The sequence below is a fragment of the Lissotriton vulgaris genome, chromosome 4_1 (assembly GCF_964263255.1).
Source record: "Lissotriton vulgaris chromosome 4_1, aLisVul1.2, whole genome shotgun sequence".
In the NCBI taxonomy this organism is placed as follows: Eukaryota; Metazoa; Chordata; class Amphibia; order Caudata; family Salamandridae; genus Lissotriton; species Lissotriton vulgaris.
Genome location: NC_141691.1, coordinates 1,673,287,026 through 1,673,312,059, shown reverse-complemented (window position 1 = coordinate 1,673,312,059; position 25,034 = coordinate 1,673,287,026). Strand labels below are relative to the sequence as shown.

Genomic DNA, 25,034 nt, shown 5'->3' with positions numbered 1-25,034 from the left:
ACGGCATTAATGAATAACATAGTGCAGAAAAAAATATAACACCACATTAGACATTTCAAATAGTTTCATCTGTCAAAACATTGCACCAGAAAGTTGGTATTTGACCGCTTTCTCAATAATGGGGACACAGCATCACTTCTATCATCTCCCTCAAGGATTCAAGAATAGTCCTGGGTTATTCTCAGCAAGGGTAACAGAGTTACTACAAACTTATGATGACGAGGCATTGTCATATGTCGATGACATCTATCTGACAGACTATGATTTGAATAGGCACTTGAACAGGGTGAACACCATTATACTGGGCTTCGTCTCTGAAGGATACAAATTTAATTTTAAGAAATCAAGAATTGCCCATCTCAATGTCCTCTTTCTAGGATATGAATTATCAATTGAAGGCAAAAGCATGGCAGCAAACTTTTTAGAAAAGTGTGCGCTGCTCCAACCTCGCTGAGGAATTTACAGTCGATTCTAGGATTCCTGATTTTTGGAAGAACTTACATTCTAAATTACGCAGAAAGGGTAAAACCTCTCGTCGAATTAATGAAACCTGATTTTAAAAAAGTAAATTGGACACAAAAGCATACAGAAATTTTCCTTTCACTCCAAACAGACATGTTAGCAACCAAACATTTGCAAACACGCGTAAACGTATGCAACTTAGTGATCCGAATAATTTCAGGTCAGTGCGGATTCACCTACTTGACTTTTAACGAAGCTGAAAAAGTACCACTTGCATACAAATCAAATTTGTGCACACAAGCAGAAATGAAATTCCCTTCTACAGAAAAAATTCTGACAGCTGTTCAAACTGCTGTAGCAAAAGAAAAAGCCCTCGCACAGGGAAAACGCATTATGGTCGTAACATCTGTACCTGCCTTAGAGGCAGTGACAAAAGCGAGCATTCCGAATGCTAAAGCTTTACATCCGAGATGGATACAATGGGTTAATTCTCTTGCTGCAACTGATGTTGTACACGTTTTTGATCCTTATTTGAAAACACAAGCATTTCTACAATACGAACAAGAATGTCCTCTGCCTACTGAAATTCTGCCTCTTGACGAGTATGAATATATAATTTATACTGACGGATCAGCACAACCCGCTATGGGGGGTAAACAAGCTTACAGTGCTGCAGGCGCGACCGTTAAAGGTCGTATGCGGGATGGCAAATTCAGACCCATGGTCACAAAAACGCAATCTCTAGGAGATTGTACAGCTCAGGGAGCTGAACTACAAGCATTCAAATGGCACTGGAAAATACGGATCGCAAATTCCCAACACTCTTAGTGTACAATTCTTTCTATTGTGTTCAATCCTACAATGAATATTTACAGAATTGGCTTCAAAACGGTTTCAAAGATGCAAAAGGTGGCACAATCAAGCATAAAACGCTTTGGGAACAAGTAGTTCAGTTACGAGGAGGACTACAAAACACTCACGTGATACACACGCTGAGTCATCAATGTGATGGTGTTCACGTTGAAAGGAATTCATTGGCTGATGAAGCAGCGAAGGCAGCTGTGCAAACGGCTTCCGTAGCTGCAATCACTCGTTCAAAAATGAAAATAGACAGTGAAATAATGCTAGCTGTCAATGCTACAAGCAAAGGCAGCGGGCAGTGTTACCGAATAAATTTCCACTCATATATAATTGAAGCAAACAGCGTTCCTTTTGCTCGACTCCCTGGAGTGGGGGATAGAGTAATTCCAAACATGAAACGTAGAGTAGCTTTGATATACGAAGCACATTTGGGAGAGAGTCTGATACATCAAGGGATCTCTAAAACGATATTAACTGTAAAAGAGACGTACAGGTGGCCAGGAATGAATGCTCACATTCATATGTTTGTCATTGACTGCATAAACAGCAATAGAGATCGCAGCACAGAACGCCGCCAGATACCTGACTATAGGGGTGGGCGGCAAATTCTGTTCTGTTCGCGGAACGTGCGAAATGTCGGCATTTTCGTGTTCTGCGCAGAACGCGAAAATGTCAAGACTTCCGCGATCCGCTGCGGAACGGAAAGCATCTTCGTTGATAATATGCAGGGCAGGATTCTTTCTTGCACAGTGCTCCTGTCACAAGCTCAACGGGAAGCACTTAGAGATATAAATAAAGCAGGTGCCGGAGTTTAAGCTCAAATTCAGTAACTTATTAATCAGCCCAAAAAAATTGTGAGCTTTGTCGAGGCTGAGCTGGTGTGCTTTCTTCTCATATCTACCGTCAAAAATTAGCTGTGATGATTGATGGAAGCCTTTGGATCCTTGACTTTCACAAGAGCAATCCCAGTGCAGTTCCTGTGACCAGGAGCTTCTTTCTCCTCATCTGCTGCTCTGATCGGTCTCTGACCTTTTATAAACACAAGAGGCATATGAACTTGCATAGAAGCCCGCCCATTTGGCCCCGCCCCACACATTAGCAGTGTGCACCGTCTTCCCGCCCTTTACCCACTATGATGGACAGCTTACTCAAGGGACCCTGGCGCCCTTTGGCACAATGGCAAAGTTACACACACACAGTCACTGGAGACAACTCTTCTGGCCCTTTACGCAGCTGTAGTGTGGGAAAAGCACTATACATTTACCCAACGAGGTAGCACTTACTGATTAGCCAGTAGAAAGTACTCCAGTTGAGTTGAGGTATCGAACAAAACAGTGGCGTCTTCTTGGAGAAATATGCAGGGTAGTATTCATTCTGGCACGAAGCTCCTGTCACAAAAATTAAAGCTAAACATAAGCACTTACAGTCCAGATATGAATAAAGCAGGGGCCTGAGGTTAAGCTCAAATTCAGTAACTCATTAATCAGCCCAAAAAATTGTGAGCTTTGTCGAGGCTGGGCAGGTGTGCTTTCTCCCCATATCTACCCTCGAAAATGAGCTGTGATGCTTGATGAAGGCCTTTGCATCTTTGACTTTCACAAGCCCAATCCGTGTGCAGTTCCTGTGACCAGGAGCTTCTTTCTCCTCATCTGCTGCTCTGATCGGTCTCTGACCTTTTATAAACACGAGAGGCATGTAAATTCGCATAGAAGCCCACCCGTTTTGCCCCACCACACACACTATCAGTGTGCACTGTCTTCCCGCCCTTTACCCACTATGATGAACAGCTCACTCAAGGGATCCTTGCGCCCTTCGGCACAATGGCAAAGTTACACACACACATGGTCAATGGAAATAACTATTCTGGACTTTTACGCAGCTGTAGTGTGGGAAAAACATTGTACATTTACCTAACGAGGTAGCATTTACTGATTAGCCAGTAGAAAGTCCTCCAGTTGAGTAGAGGTATCGAACAAAACGGTGGAGTCTTCTTGGATAAATATGAAGGGCAGGATTCATTCTGGCACAATGCTCCTGTCACAAAAATTAAAGCTCAACAGGAAGCACTTACAGTCCAGATATAAATAAAGCAGGTGTCCGAGTTTAAGCTCAAATTCAGTAACTCATTAATCAGCCCAAAGAAATCGTAAGCTTTGTCGAGGCTGGGCAGGTTCGCTTTCTCCCCATATCTACCCTTGAAAATTAGCTGTGATGCTTGATGGAGGCCTTTGCATCCTTGACTTTCACGAGCGAAATCCCCGTGCAGTTCCTGTGACCAGGAGCTTCTTTCTCCTCATCTGCTGCTCTGATTGGTCTCTGACCTTTTATAAACACGAGAGGCATGTGAACTCGCATAGAAGCCCCGCCTGTTTGGCCCCGCCACACACACTAGCGGTGGGCACAGTCTTCCCGCCCTTTACCCACTATGATGGACAGCTCACTCAAGGAACCCTGACGCCCTTCGGCATGATGGCAAAGTTACACACACATGGTCACTGGAGATAACTCTTCTGGCCCTTGTGTGGGAAAAGCAGTAAAGCACTATACATTTACCCAACAAGGTAGCACTTACTGATTAGCCAGTAGAAAGTACTCCAGTTGAGTAGAGGTATGGTTATTTGTCTTAAAAGAACCTAAACTAATACTGAAAGCATTTTTAATAATCTCCTTGGCATCCCTACCAAGCAGTTCGGGATTTGTAAACATCTTACCTAAACCTATATTATTAAAAGTCTCTCTAACATATCGTAGCCACTGAATTTGGGTGTAATAATCAAGCTTAAGGCAATCTTGAATAATATCTTTTGTTAGTTTCAGTTCTTCAGATTGCCAAACCTTAGCCCATAGTGTTAAAGGGGCAACGTGAATAATATCACTTATAAACTCGATTCCGACTTCTCCATGGCAAAATATATTAGATGTGCCCATTGGGACAGATAATAAACGTTTAACAAACTTGTTTTCCACAATTTGTATTTTTTCACAGTTATACGAACCCCAAACCCCTGCACCATAGGTCAAGGCAGAAACACACTTGGCTTTATATAATGATGTAATTTCTGCTACACGTCGCTGGCCTAATTTGCTGGCAAAGCGGAAAAGAGCTTCAATTAACTGTGCAACCTTCTGAACCCGTGCTATCAGCAAAGGTTCCCAGCTCAATTTTTTGTTAAAGAGGTTACCCAGATAACAGAAGTTATCCACTTTTTCAATAGTGGCGTTCTTCACCACATATTTCCGTGTTTTAACATTTTTTTGACCACAGGTCATGGCAAAAGATTTAGTAAAATTAACACCTAATTCTAATTTGCCCATAAATGTATCAAAAGCATTCACGGAAATCTGCATGCTATTGGGGGTAAGTGCCATTAAAACAGTGTCATCTGCATAAGACAACATTGGGATTCTTCTTCCGTTTATCTTTGGAAAATCAGCAGATGTTTCTAACAAGAAGCCCTCTAAGCCGTTTGTATAGACCAGAAATAAGAAGGGTGCTAAAATACATCCTTGTCGGACACCTTCAGTGGATAATATAGGTTTCGATTTCTCTCCACCACGGCCATATCTAACCCTAACCGTTGTGGCAGTATGTAACCTGCGGAGCAGGGTGACCAGTGGTTCTTCAAAACCCATAGAGTCCATCATGCGCCATAATTTGTCCCTACATACTGTATCAAAGGCCCTGGACAAGTCCATGAATGCCAAGTGTATAGAACCATTCTTGGCACCCATGTACTTGCCCATAATCAAAGCAAGGTTCAGGCACTGCTCATTAGTTCCTTTCCCTTTCCTAAAACCATATTGAGATTCTACAATTACCCCCGATGACTCAGCCCATGTTTCCAGCTGTGCCAATATCACCCTACCCATCAACTTACATGTTGAGTCTATTAATGATATTGGCCTGTAACATCTTGGATCATACTTATCACCCTTTTTAAAAATCGGGACCAAAACGGCCTCTTTCCAAGAGGTCGGAATAGGGCCAAGTATTAATGCCTTAAAAACATTCATAAGTAGAGGGGACCAAAACTCTCGATTAGATTTAAAAAGGTCTAAAGGTACTGAGTCAGGGCCTGGGGCCTTTGAGGATGCCCCCTTAGTCAGAGCTAGCTCTACTTCTGCAAGCATTATTGATTCACTAAACTTCTTAGCTGATTCCACATTAACATAACGGGAATCGTCCTCCTCCGAGGTAGCAGTATGTGATATCTCTTTGGGATTAAAAATTTTGTTATAATGAGTTACCCAGGTTTCCTCTGGTAAATGAACTCGAATGGTATTTTCGTCCCCTGATTTTAAAAAGGGCCTATTTATAACTTCCCAAAAGAGTCTATTGTCCCTTAAATCAACTGCCTTATCTAAATCTTCCCATGCTTTGGACTTCAATTCATTTTTCCTTTTTTTAATTGCCTGTCTATATTGTTTCCTAGCTAGTATAACCATATTTCTATCTCTAGGATTTTGGCGCAAAGCTTTAGTTAAGATAGTTTGGGCTGCAGAGCATTCAGCATTGAACCATTTAGGCCCCTGCTCTTGATTCTTCCCCCCTACCTTTACTAGTAAATGTGTAGCTACATTTTTCATTAGCTTCTCGAAACTAGTGATTATATGGACTGGGTCAGGATTGGATGATAGGCAGATATCTATCTGAGCCACATTTTCCTTAAAAATATCCATCTCCGGTTGCCTCACGTCTACTTTATTCCATTTCACAGTAATACCCTGATTCTTAGTATATACTATGGGTTGTTCCTGATACGATTTTGGGTCAGAAGCAATGGTAAAACTCAGGGTTAGGGGGTTATGGTCGCTAGCCGGGTTTACCTCAATTTTAAAGTCTTTTAGGTAATTAAAAAGTCCCAATGGCGTTTTTATCTCACAAGATTTCGCCTTGGCACCTTACATTTTTTGTTTACTTTCCCAAAGCAGGGGGGTTGGTGGGAGAAGTTACCCTATTGCCCTTGTAACAATAGGGTTTCACAAAATACTCTCCACCTTCTGCTTTTTTGCACTCTGTACAAAGTGCCAAGAAACACTTTCCTTAAACCATTATTAGAATCATTTGAAACGCGTTATTATAAAGAAGCGTATGATCACTTGTTATCCTTGTCAACTGCACGTATTTGTAATGCCGTTTTAAACTTTATTAGATCAGCTTTGGTAATTAGAAATAGATATTGATGGAATTTGGTAAACATGTATTGTGATTTTATGGTTGATTAATTCTAATGTCTTTTTAAAATTGTCTATGTATACTTTTATGGTTTCTACATGAAATCGAAATAAAGTTTTTGAACTGAACTGAGTAGAGGTATCGTACAAAACGGTGGCGTCTTCTTGGACAAATATGCAGGACAGGATTCATTCTGGCACGATGCTCCTATCACAAAAATTAAAGCTCAACACGAAGCACTTACAGATATACATAAAGCAGGTGCCCGAGTTTAAATTCAAATTCGGTAACTCATTAATCAGCCCAAAAAAATTATGAGCTTTGTCGAGGGTTGGTAGTTGTGCTTTCTCCCCATATCTACCCTCGAAAATTAGCTGTGATGCTTAATAGAGGCCTTTGCATCCTTGACTTTCACAAGCACAATCCCAGTGCAGTTCCTGTGACCAGGAGCTTCTTTCTCCTCATCTGCTGCTCTGATCGGTCTCTGACCTTTTATAAACACAAGAGAGGCCTGTGAACTAGCAAAGAAGCCCCGCCCCCAAAATCTCTGCAAGCACGCAAAGTTCAGCGTGTTCGCTGAGATTTTTTGCCGTTTCGCAAAATTTTGCGAAAGGTAATCTCGCGAATTCCGCCCACCCCTACCTGACTATAGCATAGCCAGCCCAGTACAGACACCATTGTTAGACAGCATTGGACTATCTACATGCAGATGTCCCTGTGGACAAATGCAATCCCATAAAAACTAAGACTAGGTTCATTTGGATGTGGCCTCAGCGCTTGGCTGGCGCTCGAACTGTTATAAAAGATTTGCGAGTCTTTATTGGCACATACGCAATCGGCACGCTACATTCTGACCAGGGTCCTGTGTTTAGCTCTCGAGCTTACAAAGAGGCCATGGCCAATTTGGGCGTTGCATTGCGGTATTCTAGCCCATTCTATCCTGAGGGATATTCAGTTGTGGAGAGAAAAAAACGGGACATAAAGCAATCTATAACAGCTAGGGTATTAGGTCCGGGTGACGGGTGGGTCAAACATCTAATAAGTGTCCAACGTAGTCTTCATAACTTGCCAAGAAGTTCTCTAGGGGGTATCACTCCATATGAAGTCCTTTTTGGGACAAGAATGTTGGTCCCGGACCCTGATTGTCACACATCAGTGGTGGAACAAAAAACTTTTGATATCAAAGATCGTTTGGCTGTTTTACAGGACTTAAATGAACTAAGAACAAAGCGAAGCAATGTGTTCCTGAAGCCAACCACCACCGGGGAAAAACCAACCGTCCCAGCAAGGCCTGTCTGGATCCCAAAGCTTGGTGATCTAGTCAAAGAAAAGATTGCGGACAAGAAGGAATTTGGGCCTTCTTACAGACAACCAGTACCTGCCCTAGCAATCCACGGATCAAGAACAGTATTACTGCCGCCCCTTGCTGGTAAAAAGGAGAACAGATTTGTGTCCATCGACCTGATCAAACCACATTATGTGTCCGATACTAAGCAGTAGGACAAGTGGACTCCGCCAATGAACACCTCTAGCTACAATCCAAGAGGTTCAAACTGAGAGACTCATCACCTTTGAGGAATCTGCAGTGCGAAAAGAAGGACTATGCAATGGATCTTGTACCTCTTGAGACCCAAATAACAGTTTGTCAAGAAACACCTGTCTACAACGAAGTAGCACCTGTCTACAATGAAGTAACAAGTGATCACGTGGTTCCAGCGATTTCAACCAATCCTGATGCAATCCCAACAATTGACAGAACTGCCTCTGGCTATTTCATGAACTTTGATACGTTTCTGAGGATCCCAGCGAACCTGAAACAACCCCAGCAAAAAGAACTTTCAAAGAACAAGCAAATTACCTTTTTCATCACCTGGAAAAGACTTATCTGACTTCACCATGAATTGAGCTATGGATTGTGTTGGGAATATTTTTTCTTCTACTTTGGTTGACTCTGGTAATAACTCTGGGTATGCTGATAAATGGAAGATATGTCAAAATGGACACAGCAAGTAAGAACGTCAACTTACTCCTCAAGCCACACAAATCATCCCATAGTGAACAAAGAGACTTGTCATCAGTAAACATCACAGCCGTTCCTATACCAGATGGTATAGCTTGGAACAAAACAGAATATGACATTTTTGGCCCGTCGGAGCATTTGAAGATTCCACACTTATTCAAGATTTCATTAAGTGACTTTGTTTCATCGAGTACCTTTTCTGATGATTGGGACTTTGAGACTGTTAATAATATGATGTCAGATCTGGAAATGTCTGCAGTATTCACAAATCATGAATATTTAGAAGGTTCATGAGACTATGAACAAATGTATTGTTATAATCATTAGGGTCATCCTTTCTTGCACAAATCTGCCTATCCTAGAAATGTATTAATGTATAAACAATGGGATCATTGTCCTACGCCACCAAAGGGTAGCTCAAAAACCTTTGCTATGAAATTTCCATACTTCTCAGGGTTCAATTTATCCAATACTGAATCGTTTTACTTTAAAAATGTAAACAAAACAGGAATGAAAAGTATGTTGACAAATACCAAACAGATTTAATCTGCAGCCTTTTATGCCCAACTATCTAAACTAGGTTTCGACTTTTGGAAAGACAACATTGAGACAAAAACTGTCTAGGGTACAAAAGATTGGCAGGTACAGGGGGTAGAAGCTATGTTTAGAGCCTGTATCATCCCTGAGCAAATAATGTTTTTGAATGACACTGTGCAACAGACGTCTTGCCTTGGGTTAGCCAAGATCAAAGACATGAACAATCCGTCCATACCTACACCTACACCTGATAGTGATGACAATTCAGAGGGGGAGGTCGACGTACATACTATTTTGCATCGCAACAGAACAGATCCAGATTGGAATAAATGGTTGATCTGGCCCACAGACACAAACAACTGTCAAGATAGATTCCTGAACAAAACACAGGGTTTCACATTCAATAGGCCAGACCCAAGATATGTTCAAAGACAGCATCCTGGGATAGTAACATCATACAGTGTAGGGAAGCTCTGCCTTGCTTGGCTACAAAGATCTAAACTTAAGGATGTAAAGCAACACTTATCTTTACTTAAAGATGGCGCTGATCTTAGGGAATTCTTGCTAGGACCAAGAAAACCGCGTCAAAAACATTTTATATATGCCAGTATATATGCTGCATATAATGAAATATGGAAGATTACGCAATCAGAGACTGCAGAACGAATACAAGCAATTAATTGTATTAATGTGGAGAAATCTCTCTCTGTGGTTTACAATGGGTTAATGACTCATTCGTCCAGGATATATTCATTGGACAGCATAGTGTCTTCTGCCATAGACATCATGGAACAGGACTTGGTCGCAATTACGTTCTATCATGCTATTAGGCTGGACGTTGCAAAACCTTTGTTCAGGCTATGTGCCTTGGCGTTTAATCAATACTACGTCACTGTTTTCAGAATTCAATCTCACTGATAAACAGATACAATTGGCACAAAGGGGAGCAGACTATATGGTGTTGAGCATTGAAAAACTTGAAAGATTGCCATTTACGGAAGCAGAGAAACCAGCTACTGAATGGATAATACATGGAACAATCACTCTGCCTGTTACAATTTTCCATTTTCAGTATTGCCTAAAACACATACCAGCAGGCAAATATGAAAGGTTGGGTAAAGAATATATCAAGACATCCTGGAATTTACCATACACACACGGATGTTGGAGTGGGGGAAGTGAAGTGTTTCTTAGCGGTTCAAACTGTGAAAACACACTAAGCGGTTCTCTCCTTTGTCAGGGTATAAATTAACTGCGATGGTTCCTGTAACAACTGATCCTGTCACCTGCAAGGTTCACCAGCTGCAGTGATTGATCCAACTTTTGGACAACTTTCAAATGGAAGTTACCTCATGTTGAACGATCACAGCTGCTGTGGCATGTTGCCAGGTATCAAGTAATCCAAAGTAGAGTTAGTTCTTTACTCAATTCAAATCTGAGAATTCTTCAACAATTTTCAAGTGTTTCCATCATATTAGTTTCATATGGTGAAATCATGAAGGTATATCCATCATTAAATATCCATGGTAGATATATGAATCAGCATCCACAATGTATTAAATCCCCAATGCATTTCGCGCAGGAGCGCGCTTCTTCAGGGGGTCTGCAAGTAAAACAGGGAATGTATGTAACAGTACTGATACTCAGGAGCAAGGCAATGCAAAAAAGTATACGTGAAAAAAATGATAGACATGCATAGGGTGATAATTATAGCTAGCCAAAAGTTAGTTGAAAGTTGCATACAAGGTAACCAATCGAGGTACAGAGTATGTGAAAGTGCGTGTCGAGTAGAAAATTAATTAACAGTACAAGAGATAGTATGAGTGTCAAAATGATGAGAAAGTGAGAATCAAGGGTAGAAAAAATGAAGGTGAAGGGTAAAATCTCAATCAATAGTCTGAGGTGCGGACGCATACACAAAGTGAGTAGTTGCCGAGGTTGTGGTTACATGCAAAGTCGCTAAATCAGTGCCCGAGATATAGGCGTGAAAATATAGAAGTGAAATCGACTAGCAGACCCGGTGCACAGGAATGAACCTTACCCGTGGGATGTGGAAAGAGGTATACGCCAGGTAAGACCGTGGTGTGGCGCAAACCAGGTCCAGGACGTGTCGCGAACCCGGAAGACGCCACGCATGCGCGGTGCATGTTAATATTCCAGAGTGTAACTGAACATAGAAAAAAGACGGCCGAATCGCTGAGTGTCCACAACTAGGACGTTTACGAAAGATCCACGAATGGTGCGGATATTGCTCCGGTGCTCATTCAACCTGAGCGAAAAATTAAAGTAAGGTTGAATGAGCACCGTAGTTCACTACGTTTTTCCACTTAAGTTCGCTTGTTTTCAATTTTTCCTTTAACTTCATTCTTCACATCTTGTGTGCACATATCTATTACTACTACCACGTTCCCATGGGTTCCTTTTTTCACCATTCATGGATCTTTCGTAAACGTCCTAGTTGTGGACACTCGGCGATTCGGCCGTCTTTTTTCCATGTTCAGTTACACTCTGGAATATTAACACGCACCGCGCATGCGTGGCGTCTTCCGGGTTCGCGACACGTCCTGGACCTGGTTTGCGCCACACCACGGTCTTACCTGGCGTATACCTCTTTCCACATCCCACGGGTAAGGTTCATTCCTGTGCACCGGGTCTGCTAGTCGATTTCACTTCTATATTTTCACGCGTATATCTCGGGCACTGATTTAGCGACTTTGCATGTAACCACAACCTCGGCAACTACTCACTTTGTGTATGCGTCCGCACCTCAGACTATTGATTGAGATTTTACCCTTCACCTTCATTTTTTCTACCCTTGATTCTCACTTTCTCATCATTTTGACACTCATACTATCTCTTGTACGGTTAATTAATTTTCTACTCGACACGCACTTTCACATACTCTGTACCTCGATTGGTTACCTTGTATGCAACTTTCAACTAACTTTTGGCTAGCTATAATTATCACCCTATGCATGTCTATCATTTTTTTCATGTATACTTTTTTGCATTGCCTTGCTCCTGAGTATCAGTACTGTTACATACATTCCCTGTTTTACTTGCAGACCCCCTGAAGAAGCGCGCTCCTGCGCGAAATGCATTGGGGATTTAATACATTGTGGATGCTGATTCATATATCTACCATGGATATTTAATGATGGATATACCATCATGATTTCACCATATGAAACTAATATGATGGCAACACTTGAAAATTGTTGAAGAATTCTCAGATTTGAATTGAGTAAAGAACTAACTCTACTTTGGATTACTTGTGTTTACTAATATACAGCACTAATCGTGCCCAAGAGTGCTCCGGGTTAATCTTACTCGTTGTAAGATACTTGAGACTATTGATTAAAGCACCTCAGGACCCAGGAGGTGAACACCCGGTGCACCTATAAGATTCATAATTTGTTTTATCATAGAGAACAATTTCAATACATTCGGAGTGCAGCGGTTTAATTTCCCATGTTGCCAGGTATACCATATCTAGTAACTGTGTCAGCCAGGGTCACTTGCTGTATGCAAGTATTGTTTCCAAAAACAAAGACAGCCAGTGAGTCGCCACTTTGGCCTTCACTGAACATCTCTTCCATACGAATTGATACTCTAAGCAGACTGAAAGCCATTCTTTTGCAAAAAACTGAGCCACTGACCTCGGCCAAAGAAACCTATGATCTACAAGTCGCAAGGACTTCTGGCGAGATACATGCCCTTTTGAATACAAACTGCCCTATACATTTCTCAGAAATGTTAAGTCATATCTTAAACATGTCTGATACGAGCGGTATTGTAAATGTATTTAAGACCGTATTTTCCGGACTGTTAGCACCTTTTCAAGCAGTCCTAGGAATATTTCCAAACTTCGTGCACTCTGTGTTTGGCGGATTGCCCGTCCTTTTGGGACTCATTGCAGGGATACTATTTTTGCTCCTACTGCTGCGATTTGGCAAGTCAAATCACCAGTGACACCCAGTTCACCATGGAGACAACTCTACTGGCGATGAAGTGTCGTAAGCGCATCGTCCAAATTTGGGACTACCTCGTCTACGAGAATTAAATACCACATGGTTTCTGTCATTCAGACCACTGTGGCAAGATTGCATCTTACCTGTTCTAAGCTGCCTGCTATGCAGAGAAGAATGCATGTTAGACACATGTCTCACACTCCCATCAGTCATGCCAACGGATGTTGATACTTTGCTGGACCCGGTAATGAACCCATGCTCTGTGTTGTCCCCAACGGCTACCACTTCTGATGATGGCATTCATTGAGATCTCACAGACGCAAATTGTAACTGCTGAGGTACGAGAGGAAACTACAGGCGCGCAGGTACCATCCAATGCTAATGCGACCAATGCTGATGGCAATGCTTCACATCTATGTGCGGTTAATCTTCTAAACGAGGTAATCCAACTTTCACCTACAATGGTAGACAACCTTTTGTCAACAGACATAGAAGATTTCATGTTTTCTCCAAGCCCTAAAATTGGCTTTTGATTTTGGCACACAGTGTTCTGAGAGACTTTGAATTTGACCTTCCTTTTTTCAAACAAGGTACTAACTTTGGAACTCTTTTTCCTATGAATAATTTTTTTTCTGCAAATTTGTATTTTTCATTTTTTGGCACTAGTAATCTGCTTAAAGTAGAACTATTCATAGAGAAAAATAATTATTTGACTACTTCCAGAGACAATATATGCCTTGTGCACATACAAACAGTTTTCTGTAATCTGACATGAAATGGTTTCTGCACTTTTTCTTCTGTATTTATGAGCCATTTCATAAATGTATATTTTCGTGATTCATTCAGTGAGCATTTAAAAATGTCAACATGTGGTTAAAATGAATACTTGCTTTAATGTGTACAGCACCAGTGCTTTAGTTTGGATACATCATTACAATGTATTTGAAACATGCTTTCAGCACTTCATGTATAGATATGATTTAGATATGTTTGACATGTTTAGAACTTAGTAATGTTGTACTTAAGAACGTGGAGTGGGTGTTGAATGTCGATTTAGATTCCGTATGCATTTCCCGATTCATGCCCTTATATAGGTACATTTCATATTGCCCTTATATAGGCATAGATATCCAGTCCTTATTTAAGCATAGTCCATGCTACCCAAATACAGGCATGGCTACTTCCATCCGTTCATCTACGTCACAACGAGTTCTTGGAAAACCAGACTCTTAAGCCGTTAGGGACTTCCCCTTGCTTGGATATTGATTTCTCCAAGAACGCATTTATTATGCATGAACATCGATTCCTTAGGGGTTCATTCATGACGTTCATATGCCCGACTTTACGTCAATGCTGGCAGTCCTAAACACCTTCAAGGTATAAATATACCTTCACTTGCTATGGCAAAGCACAATGTGGTTCGGTGCAGTTCGGCTACCTACTTGCATGACGCAGCTTGCCACAGCAAGTACCGAAGGAAGCCACCTTCCCAGCTGACGCACTGACTAGACGCTGTCATCCTCCTGCCGAGAATCCAGCTCCAGTGTTTCGGACTCCCCTAGCGGGGTGTTGGGAGATCGAGTCCAGGGAAAGAGATACCAACCTCTCTCATTCTAAGGTATGGAGCTGCCGCTTGTTAATATGCCCCTATGTGTTTATAGATAAGGAAAGGTAAATATATGGTATGCCATGTCATCTGTCTTAAAATTAAACAACACATAACACACTGAAAAGAGAGAACGTGCGTTCACTCTAGATTAAGTCACCAACTCGGATCCCTCCATCCACCGGCGACCACTCCTTCAATCAATCATGCACTAATAAATAGACACTGGCAGGCTCCAAACACATTTTGCATGCAGAGCACGTTGTCGGCCTGCACAGGAGAGGTTTACCGATTGCTGTCTCTTTTAGTAGCTGCACAGTGCCGCATGATTATCTCAGCCCGCCAGCCTGAGAAAGGTGTTGTGCCATGCGTGTTACTACCATAGCTGCCAAGGTTTCAGAGTGAAATGTGTGATATTGTCATAATTCCAGTTTGATTATCAGCCCCTAAGAGGAACACGTCACACAAGTTTCTCGTTATACAGTTAATCTAGCCATTGTACATGTGTGGCCGGTGCTATTGATCTCAAAATGCAATCTCTTGCAAAATGTTAGTAAAGAATTACAACACAAAAAAAATTTACTCCACCCAAACACTAATAAAATCATTAACACAGAGCGGTCCGCCCCTGTTGGCGCCCAGCTACCTGTCCAGCCCCGCAGGCAGCGGCAAAGATCACACCATGGCCCACAGTCTATCACAGAGGCTCTGCTGATGTTCGTGGCACTGCTGGCACTAAAAGTAATTGGATGGGAAGCAGCATCACACATAGTCAGTCACAGTGTGACTCAGTGACCCCGACCATCCCAAAACGAGCTGGTAGGCTAAACGTCATGTGAATCATCCGACAGAATATCTTCAGCTGTTCACCCACTGTGGCAATCACACTAGACGCCGAAAAAGCTTTTGATACGGTGGACAGGAGATATCTACATGAAATTCAACCTGCGTGAAAATTTTATCAAAATGATTATGGCCCTGTATTACAAACTGAGTGCAAGAGTCAGAGCGGGTGGCATCATTTCTTCCTCATTCAAGCTGATGCAAGGTACTAGGCAAGGTTGCCCTCTTTCTCCTCCACTTTATCTCCTTGCACTAGAACCTTTTCTCCAGCATCTTAGAGAAAATCAGGACATCTCAGGACATCTCACTGATCACCTTTGACAACACTACTGTCAAGTTGGCGGCATACGCTGACAATGTGCTTATCGTCACAGATAATGCCCCCTCCTCTATTTCAGCTTTAATGAAAACTAGGCAACAATGTTCAGAGGCTTCTGGATATTCCCCTATTAAAGATAAATCAGAAGTTAAACTTCTAAACCAATCTGGTAATCAAGATATCTTAGGCTCATCCAGACTAGCGTGGCAACAGTGGTGCATTAAATATTTAGGGCTAGAATTTACAAAACGATCTAATAACTATTCTACACACCAACGAGAAAACCTTATATTAAAAAATGCATTCACTTGTTGGCTCATGGTCACCTAAATTCCTCTCTTGTTGGGGTAGAGCAGAAACTCTAAAAATTATGGTTACAGAGTGATAATGGTTACACCATTAGTTAACTATCTTAGTAGTATGCTGCCGATGGTGTTAACTGAGGACTTTTTAAACAAAATGGATAAATCTTTTAATAATTTCATATGGCAAGGGAAGAAGCCCAGAATCTCTCTAAAGAAGCTTAAGCTAGCGAAAAACAAAGGTGGAATTGGCTTGCCTAACTTCAGGAATTATCAAACTGCATACCTCTGCACGCAGGGGTTCAATTGGTTCTTTAACAATCCGGCATACGAACCGGCCTGGCTAGCCATAGCAAGATCTCTAATTAATAATGCACCTATTGCGGCTATGGCAACTATGCATACAATACACTTGCCACATTCCAAGAACATAATACAAAACACAAAGAATGCTCTCCTCCGATTAGATACACAATCGGAAGTAAAGTTAAAAGACTCCAATCTTTCTTCCTTAGGGAACAACCCCAATCTCATAATAAATGGCTCTCCAATCATCTGGTCAGAGTAGTCTAATAGTGGCATTAATCTACTAAAAGTCATATACCTAGGCTCCTCACCATTACCTTTCTCAGCATTACAGAATGAATTCAATCTACAAAACTTGGAGTCTTATAAACTACTGCAACTCAAAGTTCAGAGCTCTAAAAAATCACTTAAGGCGATAACTCCATCTCTACCTAACTTACTAAGCCGTTTACTCAAGACCGGCCATATAGTGTCAGGCATATATAAGCTTTTGCTACCCAACCTAAACAAATCCCTCTCATGTAACCAAGTGAAATGGGAAGCGGAATTGAACACTAGGGATATGTTGTTTGACTGGGAATTCATGAACAAATCGCCTTTCTCTAATAAGAAATCACCATCCTTAACACAAACTAAATATATGATTATTAACAGATCATATTGGACACCCTCTAGACTTTTTAGATCAGGGCTCATTCCTAGTACCAATTGCTGGAACTGTGTGAAACACGAAGGTAATCTAGCACATATGCTTTTCGAATGTCTAATCTTAAACACTTTCTGGAGTAAAATACTGGATTTCATCAATCATACTTTCAATATTACTCCCACACGAGAATTCTCATATATCCTCCTCGACCCTTAGACAATCAGCTGAAAACTGAGGGTGATCGCCACCTACTGGACCTTACTTTACCTTATTTTAGCATACAAATTGATATTACATAACTGAAAGAACTTCAAGGTGATATCTTTTTGAATGTGGCTAGAATGGATCAGCTTCCTTAGAGGTGCTGATAATGTGACACTGCTACTTTGCCTTTGGTGCTCCCCTCATAGGTCAATATAGTATTCATTGGACACCAAACTACTTAAATACAATCCACCGTAGTCAACTCCCTCAGGAGAGAGTTTCTCTCTCTTAAGACACACTCTTTCACAGCCGAACTATCTAACAACATATGTTCTACCTCGATTCCTTCAATGCCCACACAGGGCTTTTGTACTTTTTATTCCACTGTGTATGATTTATTTCTTGCTCTTAGCCATATTAAACCTAGCATATCAACCTCACTGTTTCTCTCCCAATAAGTCACTAAGACGTCCTCAATACTTGTTCATGATTACTGTGTTGTACTATTTTTACGATCAAACTCAATATGTACCTCAAAAGTTGCATAACTTACATTATGTGATTAGGATTCGTTATTCTACTGTGTATGACTTATAATGTCTTGCTCACTGACAGATTAATCCAAGTATATCAACTACACTTTTGGTTTTCCCATTAAGTATACAGCTTTGCCAAGATGCAAACAGTGGTTACAAAGTTGTCTTCAATACTGGCTCATGATTACTGTGATGTATTATCATTATGAACAAACTCAATATGTATCTCAAAACTTGCATAACCTACATTACGTGATTATTGTGCATAAAATCCAAGTTCTACATAGCATCTATGTTATCAAATCAAATCTTACACAGCATCCTCTTCTCCCCATCTTTGTATCCCTTTCCAAAGAACGCGGATGCGTTCTGTCTGTGTATTCAGGGCCGGACTGGGATCCACAACCGACCCTGGCAAAGTGCTCGCCCGACCCGCCACACCCTCTCCACTAGGGGGGGTTGGAAGTGCCGCCGAGCGCTTTGCCGGCGCCAGTTTCCTGACGATTTTGGCACACGGCCGATTTTGCAGCTATGCTGCAAAAACGGCCCTGTAACAAAACCGGCCCTCAGGGCCCCAAAACTGGCCCCCACCTGTGCGGCCCACCGGGGGATTGCCCAGTGCCTGCTATGGCCAGTCCGGCCCTGTGTGTATTTACTTATTTTGCAACTGTACTTCATGCATATGTACTGTGTATTCTGTGCTTCAGAAAATAAAATAAAAAAGATTTGAATTAGAATAACTTCAGCTGTAACAGGGCAGGCAGCTTAAGATCATGACTGCCTGCTAGAAAGTAGCTTTATATAATTTAAAAAGGTACATTTAATATTTGATTAGAAATCAGAGTGAGAAATACAATTACCTCACTCCCAGCACTGACTCGAGGTAAACAGCAAGGCAGGTGTGAGGCAATTCGATACCAGCCCTGCCTTCTCGTGGCCGCAACGACTCTCGGAGCAAACCACAGCGCTCGACAATGCAGAGCGGTGTGCTCTGGGTTGCAGCTTCCGCCGCGGTCCGTGGGATTGGGTCGGGTGGGTCAGGACACAGGGATTACATTTTTAAAAATAATTCCGGCATTACGAGCATCGTTCATGGCCACGGCAGCCTCCCACAACTTACTTCCCAGGAATTGCAGACACCCCACTCACGTCACATCAGGTGGGAGCAGGATGTAACGTACCGCACCGTTGCACTGTTTCCGGAATAGAATGGCTGTTACATTGTAGCAGCAGCTCCCAAGCCTTCCGGTTTCAGAGCCAGGGCGCACTGCCACTACATCTTTAATTTTCATTCCAATGCTGCATGATTAGCAGTGCTAGTATTGGGCTTGATGGCCTAGGAGGCACTGTGTCAATTATGCATGACTTTGCATTTCAGTGCAGTGATGTGGACCACCACACTGAAATGCGTTAGTCTAATGCCTGATCGTGGTACTTGGCAGGTCTGTACTAGTTGTCTGACTTGCCGCGCTATGTGCAAGCAGTCTGTGAGCGCGGGTCGGGGTGTGACTTCGTGAATGCGTGGACACTTTGGAGGAGGAAACCAGCAAGCTGAGCACATATTTGGAACTTTAATATTATCCACAACTCAGTGAATGCCCCTCACTAACTCCAGGACTAGGCACACACTGACTTGATTAAAATGATTCAATTACAGCGACGGGATGCGGGCGGCCAGCTTGAGAGCAGAAGCAGTTTAAAATCCGGACCAGTCCCCATACTCGCCTCCCTGGTGGCTGGCTGCCACACTGGGCATCAAGTTTTGTCGGGCCGGCTCAGCTGCACAGAGTCAGGTGTAGGGGTCCCAGTGATCTCTGGGACCGTGAACAAACCACTCTGGCCACCACAGTGAGTCCAGGTGTTGTGACTCTCAGTCGTCGGCGCCCGGGCACCCGTGGTGGGCCAGGCTAGGTTGGGGTCAGTCTCTCGCAACACACTAGGCCACAGTATTCATTGCCATGCTCAGCATTGCAGCCACTTCTGAATTCATTATTGAATTCAACTGAGTGCTGGCCACTTGCACCACAGGAGGTAGCCTCAATCTCATGACTCGAGTCACTCTATACCTATCAGTCTGTGAACTCACACGACTCCTGACCTCACTCAGTGTCTCTCGATAGTACACATTGGCAAGCACTCCACTGACTTGACCAATGACGTGAACGTATGCCACGCGGTGATTCAATCCAGTACTCGTTAAATTGCAGCAAGCTGGAGGACGCTCAGAGAGCGCAGCCCCCAAGAAGTCTGCCAAGCTGCAGGCACTGTTTGTGCCACTAGTGTTATTATACCAGCCAGCAGCGCTCGGGCCGCAGCGCTTGACAGGCACAGGCGTTTATAATGAATGACTTCGCATTTCAGTGCAGTGATGCAGACGACCACACTGAAATACGTTAGTCTAACGCCTGATGCGTGGTACTTGGCAGGGCTGCTTTCATTCTTTTTATCTACCATGCTCCTACCAATTCAAGAGAAAACAATGCGACGCCATTATTCAAATAACAATGTGTTACAGGTTTCTTTCATAAGCAATCCCGCTCCCCACAACTCAATGTTTGTATAGTACTTTATACTCTGAAATGCTACGCAACAACAATAAAAAGACAAGAACAGAAGAAGTGAAAATATAAACATTTTGGAGAAAATATTGGAAAGGAGACAAAGAAGATGCAAATGCTGCAAACCTGATAGGGGTTTTGAGTCATCATACTCGACATTAACAGAGTGCCCGGAATTCAGGATGAGTTGAGCTGATGAAGGGTCGTAGACTGGGTTCAGTGGTCTAAGATGAACGTCGTATTTCACATATTTGGTTTGGATATCGATTGGGGATTGCCGATTTCCATTAGCAAGTGGGAAAAACTTCTGCCATTCTTCAGGACCTAAATTTCCGAGAGAATGAATGAGTACATAATCATAAGAATCTTTTTAAATAACACATTACTTGATTAAAAATAAAAGTTTTTCAAATTTTCCATAGATTGTGCCAAGAATATTCCTCTGGGGTTAAAAAAAATCTAACTGTTTGACTTCAATAACGCTTCTTCGTCATCAACTCTATCTGTTAAGAGGCATCAATGTAAATTAGGTTCAGGCATAGATTATCATTTTCTGATTAATTTTAAAAATGCTGCATTCATTTTTTAATGAGCTCAAAGATTTTAAGTGATTAATTTCCCCAAAACAGTGCATATCTGGCTGCTTGACCAACAAATTAATAGATACATTCTTCAGCTGTCATTTGGACAGATTTCAATTTTTCTCAGCCCATATAATGAAGGATTTAGCTGGCTCAGGGCAGAGCCGTGTGCTGTGTTTTTTTGGGCGTTAATGCATGAACTTTAGACTGAGCAAGTTGGAAGAGAGAGGCAATCCCTGCTCACTGTTTCTGACTAGAGCTATCCACATTTTATGCATTAATTTAGAGAAATTCTAATTTATATGTCTTAGACTTGGCACCATTGGCGTGGGTCTGCGTTCCATTTTTGCTGTTGCCTCATGTATTTTTGCTGGTGTTAGATGCTTTGGAGACTGTGCCACTGCTGTCCAGTGCCACAGTGCAAGTGCTCCCTACTGTAAATTGATGTATTGATTAGTGGTTCTATGATTGGATGTTTGGTTTACTTGTCAGACCCTAGTACAGTGCACTTAGTGTGCCCAGGGCGTGTAAATCCAAAAGCTGCTAGTGGGCTTGTGGCACTGGTTGTGCCACCCACAGAAGCGGCCTTGTAAAATGTGTCTAAGGTCTGCCATTGCAGAGCCTGCGTGCAGTCTGGTACTGTCATGCCTACTGAGCAAGTGCACCGACTTGCAAGTCCCTAAACCTCCCCTTTTCTTCATATTAGTCACCCCTATGGTCGGGCCAAGGGCAGGGTGCATTGTCAGCAAAAGGTAGGACAAGCCCTGATGTGTGTGGCATGTCCTAATAGTGAATTACAGCCATTTGCGTTTTTCACTATTGCAAGGCTACCTGTTCTCCATAGGCCAGAATGGGGTGTTAGAATTATTACATTTTATTATCCTGGCAGACTCAGAGAACATGGTAGAAATTCGAGTTTAGTATGCCTGGACTCAGAATAAAAAAATACATCTTTTAGTGAAGTTTATTTTAATATTCTGTGTTTGCAAATACCACTTTTAGAAAGTAGGTATTTGCTTGCCTAACCTTTCAAGCCTGCCTCTTCTAGGTTGTGTATTCCTTTGTCTGGGTTTGTCAGTAACAAGGCTGGGGGATTCCAGGAGACAGGCTGGGGCAGCCCAGTGGTGAATAGAGAGATCTGCCTCTAGATGGGAGGGAGGAGTTGCACCTGAGAACTGAATAGGGCTGGGCCTTCCCTCTACAATGCCGGCTCCACCCCCTGTGGTGCGTCTGATGTCTCTGCCCTGCACACTGAAAGAAGAGAAGGAAGACTGCCAACAAAGTGCTCAAGGACTGTACTTGCCTTCCACATTGCTGGCTCCACCTCCTGTGGGGCGCCTGATGTTTCTGCCCTGCACTGTGAAAGGAAGGGAGAAGTCTGGTAAACAGAGTGCTTCAAAACTGGTTTGTACTAGGCACAGGCCCCTCTCCCCTCAGAGAACAAAGGATTTTGGGGTATAAATATTGGGACCCAGATCCCATAAATTTAGATCAGTTCTGGACTTACAAGAGGAAACCTCTCCTGAGGAGAGGAACCTGAAGAAACTGAGGAGAGACTATTCCCAGGCTGAAGTGCTGCTTGGGGGATTGGCCTGCAGTGGTTGCCTGACTGCCAAAGAGAGGAGAAAGGACTTTGTGGACTTTACTTTCAACTTGTGCAAAGATCTCCAAGGGCTTGGAAGAGAGTTTGCCCCCTGACCGAAGTCCCAGGACCAGTGGACTTCATCAGCCTTTGTGAATTGCTGCTGGAAATGCTGTTTCAGTGGCTACAGAGGCAGGGAGCTGTGACCGACTCTCTCGACTGGCCCGGTGTCCTATAGGCACCGCATCAAGCAACGTCCGCCTCGAACAACGCAAGTTCTGCGCTCACCGACTCCATCCTGACGCCGTCACCGACCCGTAGCCTGCCCCGCGACAGGAAGGACACCGCGACGTTCAACGCCTCGCTACACCGACTCGTACTGGTCTGACCGACGAGATCACTGCTGCTGACTTCGAGTCCTGTGATCGCACCGGAGTTGGGCACCGCCGCACATGCTTTGCGACGCAGCGCCCGACTCGCACCGCTGTCCGGACTGATCGACGCCAGCTCCCGAACTCCGGCTCGGTCGCCACACCGCAAGCTGCAAGCACCGCAACGAAGCACCGTCCCGCCCTGCAACACAAGCCTTGGATCCACCGACTCTGTCAACGGGCCGCTGCCTGCACCGCATTGAGCGACAACGCGTCCTACAACGCTTCCTTTCTGAACCGCGACGAATACCGGAACCGGCTCGCACATCCGTGCCGGCCGCCTCAAGGAAAAGGTACTGTGACTGAGTCTGTCGACATCTGAATGGGCCCGGACCGTCGTGGTCCGCTGGATTTGTTAGACTCTGTGTTCTTTCAGCAACGCTGTAGCTGTACAAGGCTACCGACTCGCACAGAACATTGATGTAAGCATTTTTAACCAGAACTCTTGAAATCTAAATAGTACTGTGGATTCTTTTTGTCGTTTAGTGGTCTTGTGGTAACTCTAAATAAAGCATACTTATTTTTGATATACAACCTTGTATGGTGTCCATTTGTAGTGTTGTCACTGGGTTACTGTATGCGGTCACAAATGCTTAACTTACAACGCCTCTGAAATAAGCCTTGACTGCTCCTGCCACGCTACATAGAGGGTGAGCAGGGGTTATTTTAGGAGTGTAACCCCCTTGTCCTGACTAGAGGAGAGGGTCCCTGCTTGTCACAAGTACCTACCTATGCCAACCAGAGACCCCCAATTCTAACATTGGTAGTCAGCGGAAGGGATTCCGAATTTGCATTTGGGACTCATGTTCAGTGATTGGTGAACACTACTTAGTGAGTGCCGACCATAACGCAGCCACGTACTTCTGATATTTGTTTTGGCCAGAGATCTCCATTTACTTTGAAAAGTCATGCCTGGTTCAGTCAGAATGGAAAAGGCAGCATCCATTGCATCTGTTGACTGTGATTGGGAGGAAGAGAAACTAGAAAGCTACACCAACAACCAACTCAAGAGCTTCTGCAGAAAGTTTAAAATTTCCACGTCCGGAATCTCCAAAAAGGAGCAATACCACAAGGCGCTGAGGGGCTGGGTGGAAGCAAGGAATTCCCCTGGAGATTTAGTGGATTATGAGGATGCAGAGCAGCAGCTTGGTGGGCCACTGGGTCCTGAGAAGAGGGGTGTTCCCTCCCCAGTGGGTAGCAGTGTTTCTGCCTGAGGTCTGTCCCCGGAAGAGTTGGCAGACAGGAAAGAAAACAGAATGCACGAAATCGAGATGGCCAAGCTCAAATTGAATGGGCAACTGGAGCTAGAAAGCAAGAAGATGGCTCTAGCAGAAAATAGATTGCAAATGGAGCATGACAAAGTTTTGAGGGAGTTGGATCTGAAAGCCAGGAGTCTAGAGATTACTCCCTCTGGAAGCAGCACGCCATCAGCACCTGGGGAAGATAGAGTGTACATCCCCAAAGATGTGGTAAAGGAGTTTTTTAAGAATGATGATATTGGTCAGTGGTTCAGAGCCTATGAGGTAGCCAAGTCATCCCACCGGGTCCCTGAGAGAGATTGGGGAGCGGGGTTGTGGGGAAAGTTCCTTAGTGAGGGGCGGGACGCAATGTTGGACTTGCCTTCTGAAGTCAATAATTCCTACAGCCAAATGAAAGTTGCACTCATGACTAGGTATGGGTTGACCCCTGAACTCTATAGGCAGAGGTTCAGGAAGTGCAAGAAGATAGAGAACAGTACCTGGGTAGAATATGTTACTTTCTTTTGCAGAGCATTGGATGGTTGGGTAAAGGGCAGCAAAGTTAATGATTTTCAAGGTCTCTTGGATTTGATTGCATGGGAGCACTTGTCTGATAATTATGTTCCAGAGCTGCGCCAGCACCTGATTGGTAGCAAGCTGACTAACCCTAGGAAGTTTTCTGAGGAGGCCGACCACTGGGTCAGTACCAGGGTATACAAGGGTCACATGGGAGACTCAGCCAAAGGTGGGCAGGGTCCGCAGCAGAAGAGTGGGGGGGACATGGGTAAACAGAAGGAGTTCCGCAGAGGGCCCCAAATTAGTTCCCAAGGGAACCAAGGGAAAGGTTCCCAG

The 25,034-nt window shown here is 43.3% G+C and overlaps 1 protein-coding gene across 1 annotated transcript in view; it reads right to left on the bottom strand.

Moving 5' to 3' along the window:
- The window catches only part of LOC147724392 (carbonic anhydrase 13-like), a 606,911-nt gene extending 583,021 nt beyond the window's left edge, over positions 1 to 23,890 (bottom strand). The window contains exons 1-2 of the mRNA XM_086918033.1: positions 23,806 to 23,890; positions 20,477 to 20,674 (exon numbers count right to left, since the gene is read on the bottom strand). Of these exons, the coding sequence (XP_086774159.1) occupies positions 20,477 to 20,674; positions 23,806 to 23,890 (283 nt within the window). The remainder of the gene's footprint in view (positions 1 to 20,476; positions 20,675 to 23,805) is intronic.
- Positions 23,891 to 25,034: the final 1,144 nt, after the last annotated feature.